At 44.9% G+C, this 7,915-nt stretch overlaps 2 protein-coding genes across 2 annotated transcripts in view; one reads left to right on the forward strand and one right to left on the reverse strand.

The window, feature by feature from the left end:
- LOC102758661 (60S ribosomal protein L10-like) overlaps positions 1–2,725 on the forward strand; it is a 3,149-nt gene extending 424 nt beyond the window's left edge. The window contains exon 2 of the mRNA XM_006765473.2: positions 2,357–2,725. Within this exon, the coding sequence (XP_006765536.1) occupies positions 2,357–2,672 (316 nt within the window). The 3' untranslated portion in view covers positions 2,673–2,725. The remainder of the gene's footprint in view (positions 1–2,356) is intronic.
- The window catches only part of EIF2AK1 (eukaryotic translation initiation factor 2 alpha kinase 1), a 37,579-nt gene extending 29,693 nt beyond the window's left edge, over positions 1–7,886 (reverse strand). Inside the window, exon 1 of the mRNA XM_015565145.1 lies at positions 7,588–7,886. Coding sequence (XP_015420631.1) covers positions 7,588–7,774 — 187 coding nt within the window. The 5' untranslated portion in view covers positions 7,775–7,886. The remainder of the gene's footprint in view (positions 1–7,587) is intronic.
- Positions 7,887–7,915: the final 29 nt, after the last annotated feature.

Below are 7,915 nucleotides of genomic sequence, written 5' to 3' on the forward strand. Positions count from 1 at the left end.
CGCCAACGAACCCGGAAGTCTCCCCTCCTGAGCGGAAGTCCCGCCCCTGCTTCCCGGGCGCCTCGTTGGGGCGGGGCCTGCCGCGGACTCCGCCCCTTCCTGAGGGCAGGACGGACCGGTCCCTCTAGGATGGCCCCTGGCGCAGGCGTCCTGGTACCCACCACGCCAGCGGGAGGTCCCCGCCCTGTACCCCCAGGCGCCCCTCTTCGGTGTCCTGGAGATCTGACTACCCTCCATGAATCAGAGCGCTCCTATCTCACGCCAAGACTCGGGTACCACTACTGCTCTCTGCACAGGTTCTAACCCAAATGTCTACTTTTTGCAGACACAACAGGGACTATTTGTCACTTTTTTTTTAACCAAAAGCATCTACAAGACCCGTGTCAGCCCTAGCTGGTTTAGCTCAGTGGAGGGTCTGCCTGCGAACTGAAGAGTCCTGGGTTTGATTCCAGTCAAGGGCTCAATCTCTCCCTCTTCCTTCCTCTCTGAAGTCAATAAAAATACTTTTTCGTTATTGATTAAGGTATTACATATTTGTCCTTATCCCTCCATTAACCCCCCACCCACTCCACCTGGTGTCTGTCTGTGTCCATTGGTTAGGCTTATATGCATGCATATAGGTCCTTTGGTTGATCTTAAAAATATATTTTTTAAAAAGGAAAGGAAAAAAAAGACCCGTGTCAAAGAAAACTGAACTTAATTTGGTCAATCGCAAAAACAGACAAAATGGGAAATGCAAATAAATAAAGAAATAAAAACCACACGCATGGGAAATGCCAACCAGATTCCAAAATGAATCCAACCTAACAAAAATTCTGCTGGCTTTGAAACTGAACTTTCAACTGAAATGATTTCAAACCTGAGACAGGCCTTTTCCAAGTGACCCCATGACCACCGGATTGATTTTTGAAGCCCTTAGCCTTAAATCTCCTCCCTCTTTGTCCTCCAGAGATGTCGCTGTCACTTGGTCCCCAACACAATGCTATTGGAATTAATTCTTAGATCACAGATCAGATAATATAGCTGGAATACAAGCCTTTCCGATATGGGGGCCTCAAAATCTGATGTGCAACGTGAGAAAATGGTATTATTCAATAATTTTATTTACGCATAGTTTTCATATAAAGACATACTGGGTGCATTTATCCTGATAGAAGCAATGAAAGGTGTAGTTCTCCAGATAATTCCTTGGAATACCATATGTACACGGACAACTCCCAAATGTAAAAGATTAGGGAGATCCCTTTCCATTCCCTGCTGATAGGAAGAGCACAGACTTTCTCAGAGGGTGATTTATCTATGTTTCCACAGCTTTAAAAATTCAACCACTTTGACTCATCATTCCCACTTTCAGGGAATTACTCTAAGGGACAGGTTAAGAATAAGCAAAAATATTAAACAAAAAGCTATCTATATATCTATATCTATATCTATATCTATATCTATATCTATATCTATATCTATATATATATATAAAAGCCAAGTGACCAGAATGACTGGAATGACTGGAACGACAGTCGCTATGACACCCACTACGGCTGGCCTACCAGCCCAGTGGGTGCGGGGCCAGACAGCCAACCTCCTGCATCCCTTCTCCCAGGCCAGCTGCCCCAATCATCCCTGACCCCACCCGTGCACAAATTCATGCACTGGGCCTCTAGCCCTATATAATAAAAGGCTAATATGCAAATAGACCGAATGGCAGAATGAACCGTCACTATGACATGCACTGACCACCAGGGGGCAGATGCTCAACACAGGAGTTGCCCCCTGATGGTCAGTGCACACCCACAGGGAGAGTGCCACTCAGCCAGAAGCCCAGCAGGCCTAAGCTGTCAGTCGGACATCCTCTAAGGGGTCCTGGACTGCGAGAGGGCATAGGCTGGGCTGAGGGACCCCCCCACACACACCTCAAGTGCATGAATTTCCTGCCCAAGACCTCTAGTTAATTATAGTACTAGTTGTAATACCAAAAACAAGAAGACAATATAATTGGTGAAATAAATTATGAACACCCACACAATGGCACACTTGCAAATATTAAAAATGTCAGTATGAAAAAGAAAAAAAAATGTCAGTGTGCAATATGTAGTTCTCACCACGTTTCCACTACCACCAGAATGGAGAAAAAAGCAAACTCATTCTGGTTGGAATAAAAAGGCATTCTTTCTAGAAGACGTGTGCAACTTAGAGTAAAAGCTTGTAAATAGGCAGACTCCTGGTGTGCAATGGCTGCAAGCAGCAGCATCCTTGGTAGTGTATGCAACCTGTTGCCAGTATGGGTTGCCTTAGGGACCTTGGATACAGCCCTTTCTGGTGGACATTCGTGTCTGAACCCATGCTGCCCCCAATCTAGGCTCCAAACAGGTATGCGGGGCGCCATTGGAAAGCACCAAGGCACCGTGGCCAGAGTCCACATTGGCCAAGTCGCCATGTCCACCCGCACCAAGCTGCAGAACAAGGAGCACGTGACTGAGGCCCTACGCAGAGCCAAGTTCAAGTTCCCTGGCCGCCCGAAGATCCCCATCTCCAAGAAGTGGGGCTTTACTAAGTTTAAGGTGGGTGAGTTTGAAGACATGGTGGCCGAGAAGCGCCTTATCCCAGATGGCTGTGGGGTCAAATACATCCCTAATCGTGGTCCCCTGGACAAATGGCGAGCCCTGCACTCGTGAGAGTCTCGGTGCTGCCCCCACCTTACACCTACCAATCAATCAATTTTTCAGCCATAAAAAAATAAATAAATAAATAAATAGGCAGACTCTTGGACCTACATAGAGTATACCCAAAAAAATAACCGGGGGGGGGCGGGGGGGAATGAACCTATAAGGCTGTCTGCCAAAGTGTAGCGTATAATAGAAAAGCACTGGCATCAATCCAAATCCCAAATAAAAGAGCAGTTAGGGAACACCCACACAATGAAACCTCCTGCAGCCATTATAAAAATTGAAGAAGAAGAAGAGAACCGCTTCCTCTCGTGGTTTCTATGGTGTCACACAATTCTAGTTTTTCTCTACCCGTCCTCCAGCTCAGCATCCCTTTCCGTAGCCTCCTCCTCCAGTGGACAGTTCTGTGGGGCTCTTGTGCTGCTGCTTCTCTCGGAAGATAACCACATGCGTTCCTATCGCGTTACAGGCCGCCTGTAAGCTGACAACTCCCCAATGTATCTGTGCAGCACAGACTTGCTCTCGTGGATGACTCAAAAGCATCTCCAATTTGTCTGAAAGTAAACTCCCGGTATTCCTCCTAAGGTAACTAATAAAACAATTTTGCATATTGTTTAAAATTGCAGTTGTACATATTTTACCATCTTCCATGAGTATGTATTCATCTGATGTTAAGGAAACTGGGATCCAATCTTCTCCAGTTTTTCTCTAATTCTACAGTCTCTACTTCCTTTATTTCAACTACAGTTCTAGCCATCCTGTAATTACCAGTGATTAGTAATTATCAGTGAGAGTTTGGGAAATGGTACCACACCATGGTTGCTAGCCTTCAAGCTGGCCCCCAATGATCTCTGCTTCCCTTTTCAAGGTTCCTCTCACAATGTGCTAAGGTTGGTTTAGATGATCATTAGCATATGGAAAACTGATGGTATGAGACTTCCAAGATTAGTTTAAAACAGCGATTTTTCAACCTTTCTCATCTCACGGCACACATAAACTAATTACTAAATTCTATGGCACATCAAGAAATTTATTTTTTGCCATCTGACAAAAAATAGGTATACTTCAGATCTGTTCACACTGGACAGCTATTGCTGTATTGGTTGTTGTCATTTTTTAATTTGACATTCTAAGGGAAAAGAGGCCAATGCCCCTGACTAGTCAGGTACTGCAGAAACTAATTACTAAAATTCTGTGGCACATCAAATTTATTTTTTGCCATCTGACAAAAATTCTTGCAGCACACCAATGTGCTGCATGGCACAGGAGTTGAAAGTCTCTGGTTTAAAAGACACTGTATTCCGGTCTGAGAGGCAACCCATCGATAGTCACATCAATTCTTGATATTCACATCAATGTTTGTCTCGCCCCCTCCCTTCCACTCTCTAAAAAAAAAAAAAAAAAATCAATGGAAAAAAATATCCTCTGCTGAGGATAAACAAGACAAAACAAAAGACACTGTGGCTTCCATCTTGCTCTTGTGAGCAGCTTATGGCACGGCCCCTGTGATGAGAAACTGAGTCCTGCCAACAATAGGGAAGTGTTGTTTGGAGTAGATTCTTCATCCCCAGTAGAACCCTAAAATGACTGCAGCTCAGGACAACTGCTTGACTGTAAACTCAAGACTGAGCTAGAAACACAAGCTATAGTGCTCGCAGATTCCTGACTCTCAGAAACTGTGGTAGAAAATAAATGCTTGTTTGGGGGTAATTTTTTACACAGCAATAATTAATACATATGCTAAACTCGATTTCAGCATCTTATCAGGGTCAGGAATGACCTAAGCCAACACCGTGTGAAAATGCTGTTGATCTGTCTGACTACCAGGCAACAGTTGTGATGTCATCAGAATTAGAATCCTTTACTAATGGGGTCTTGCCCATCATATAAAGGGAAGTCCCAGATATAAAGGAACTTTTCAGGTGAGTATATCTATTTCAGCTTTCTTCTTTACTTTCCAGAATAAGGTGAATAACTAAGGGATCCCAATTCCAAATCATTTTTTTTCCCAAATTGTTTCTTGATATTCCTTAGGTCAGCTGACACATTCTAAATGGCAATTTCATGGGGTTACTGAGGCAAAGAGTGGATCACTCCCATTTCAATCTCTGGACTTATCGTTTTCATGCTGGGGCCTCAGCTCCAGAGTAATGTGCAAGAGATGTTAGAAACTTTTTGGTTTAACAATTTTCATACAGGGCTACAAAACTGTACAACCATTTTAGCAAATCATTAATATTGATAAGCAATAATGACCACTTTCTAAAGTTATGCTATAAAATATTTCAACTAAAATATCAGGATGCATACTTAAAAGAATATTTAATACCTCCGAGTTTCCATCCAATTTGAGCTTGTAATGTAGACCTAGAGCAGTTTTAGGGTAACACCGATTTATTTTAAGCTCCCCAAGACTAAACAATGAAATACTACACTGATTAAAATTACTTTTTATGTTCTCTTCTGGGATTCCCTGAGAATGCTTTATTTTTATGTTCATATTCTCATAATCCTCAAATCTTCACCCCTTAAGGCTGGACTTTATTTCTCAAATTATTCAAATGCCATTTATGTCAGAGTGGGTGCTCAAAGGATAAAAATGCAATTTTTAGTAAAATTTTAAAATTAATTTTATATTATATAAAGTATATAATTTTTCTGACCACACAAATCCACCCCCCTCAACAAATCTCATGAATAATGATAAAGGTTTGTTTTACCATAACTCTCATAATCCCTATGTGTCCCCCAACACTCCCCTATTCACCACTCTGTTTATTACAGTTCTTTTTTTAATCATCTAGACCAGGGGTAGGCAAACTTTTTGACTCGATGGCCACAATGGGTTCTTAACCTGGACCGGAGGGCCGGAACAAAAGCATGGATAGAGTGTTTGTGTGAACTAATATAAATTCAAAGTAAACATCATTACATAAAAGGGTACGGTCTTTTTTTTCAATAGTTTTATTCATTTCAAACAGGCCAGATGCGGGCCGTAGTTTGCCCACGGCTGATCTAGACAAATTTGTACCACAATAAAACAGCATTGACAGAGGCTTGGTTTAAAAAGAATGACTAAAAACATATTGTTCTGTAACTTGCATTTATTCTCCACTTCAAAATACATTCTAGGGAACTTTCTGCGTTCGTATTACAACAATGTTCTGTAACTGGATATCCATAGTTAATTTAGCCATTCCCCCAGCTGAAGGGAAATTAGGTGTCTCCAATATGTCAACAGTATAAACAACTCGAAGAATTACCCCGGTATCCAGTTTAATGTTTACAGGGAATTCTACTACTGCTAGCTATGATTTTAAGCTAACAAAAAAAAATATTTAAACTGTGTCTCAGTTCTTTTGTAAAGAAGATTCTACTACCACTTAACCTTACAAGGTTGCAGAGAGGATGAAATGAATTGGCATATTTATGGACAGCAATCTGTAATTGTTACCTGAAAGGTTAAAGTTGGTGGTGAACAGACAGGCTAAACAGGCATCTCAGATGGTGATTAAAGAAAAACTGAATTTTTTTAAGAAAAAGGGGATGGGAGATGGGGTAGCCAAAGGGAAGGGCTACACAGCCCTGAGCCAAAGGGTATTATTGGGTCCATGATGACAGCAAAAATCCTATCTAGTAATGAGGGAATATGTACCCTAACCAATTTGGCTCAGTGGATATAGCATTGGCCTGTGGACTAAAGGGTCCCGGGTTTGATTCCAGTCAAGGGCATGTACCTTGGTTGCAGACACACCCCCAGTTGGGGGTGTGCAGGAGTCAGCTGATTGATGTTTCTCTCTCATCAATGTTTCTAGCTCTCTATCCCTCTCCCTTCCTCCCTGTAAAAAATCAATAAAATGTATTATTTTAAAAAGGGAATATGTAAATTGCCCATCACACCGTCACAAAGATGGAGGTGCCCATAGCCACAAGATGGTGGCGCCCAGTCCCCTCCGCCCTGCGGGAGTCCCAGTCCTTTCAGCCCAGCCGGCAGGGGAGATGGGGGATGGGGGTTGGGGGGCAGAAGCAGTAGTCGCACAGTGTGGCCAGACCCGCCCTCAGCCCCCCAGCCACCCAGGGCCTGCCCGAGGTGCAAGCAAGCCTCAGATGGCTGCTGCCCAGCTGCCCAGGGCCAGCTGAGGCTTGCGCTGCCGGCAGTGGCAGCAGCAGAGGTGTGATGGGGGTGTTGCCTTCCCCTGACCACCCCTGAGGGCTCCTGGATTGTGAGAGGGGGCAGGCAGGGTTTAAATACAGTTCCTCATGTTGTGACCCAACCATAAAATTATTTTCGTTGCTACTTCATAACTATAATGTTGCTACTGTTATGAATCGTAATGTAAATACCTGATATGCAGGATGGTCTTAGGCGACCCCTGTGAAAGGGTCCATCGACCACCAAAGGGGTCGCGACCCACAGGTTGAGAACCGCTGATAGAGCTTTAGGGGATACATGCCTGTGGGGGAAGACAACAGCACCGGTGTGCTCCTTGGAGGGAGAGCAGGCACTGGGTCCTTTGTCCTGAGCATATGTATCTCTTTCTTGCAGGTAGAAATCTTAGGGGAGGGTCTTAATAGGATATTCACCAGGTTCCCAGGTGTGCTCTTTCAGGGTCCTGGTCTCCACTGATTGGCGGGTGCCAGGGCCGCCCTAGGGTCATTAGTCAACGCAGCTGGTCCCAAGGCAGCCACAGCCTCACTCGTCTTGCTTTGGTGCTTTTCTGGGCCTGGAGCTGAAATACAACTGAGGCCTAGATGTTGTCCTTAGGGAGGAAACGGGGAAACGGTCAGGGTGTCCGAACCGCCTGAGCAGCGCTATGAAAGAAAGACCAGGGGTCCAAGCCAGTGAGACAGTGGGGCGGGACAGGCTACCTGGGGATGAGGTTCCCGTATTGCCCCTGGCTAGGCATCTGGTGCGTTTCCGTACCTGGACCATCGGCCTTGCTCTGCTCATGTCTAACATTACCCAATACCGTCATTCTCCTCGCTGATCTCTGACCCTCAGGTCTTCGCTCCTGGGAGATTTGATTCCAGCTGCCGGGCGCTACACGCCACCTTCCCCAATCGGAGTGACTCTGAGCCTGGTGGGAGTGCCTGCCTCCGAAATCCCTCATTCTCCTGCTTCAAGGCGAGAGGATTTTCTGACGGCCGTGGCCGTTCCTTTCAACGGTTAACGGAGGTGAGTTGGACACACATTCCCCGGCGCCCTCGGTACACAAGCGGTTCCCGCAGCTCGGCTATCCACCCCGGCCGCT

Source organism: Myotis davidii, unplaced genomic scaffold, assembly GCF_000327345.1.
Source record: "Myotis davidii unplaced genomic scaffold, ASM32734v1 scaffold399, whole genome shotgun sequence".
Classification (NCBI taxonomy): domain Eukaryota; kingdom Metazoa; phylum Chordata; class Mammalia; order Chiroptera; family Vespertilionidae; genus Myotis; species Myotis davidii.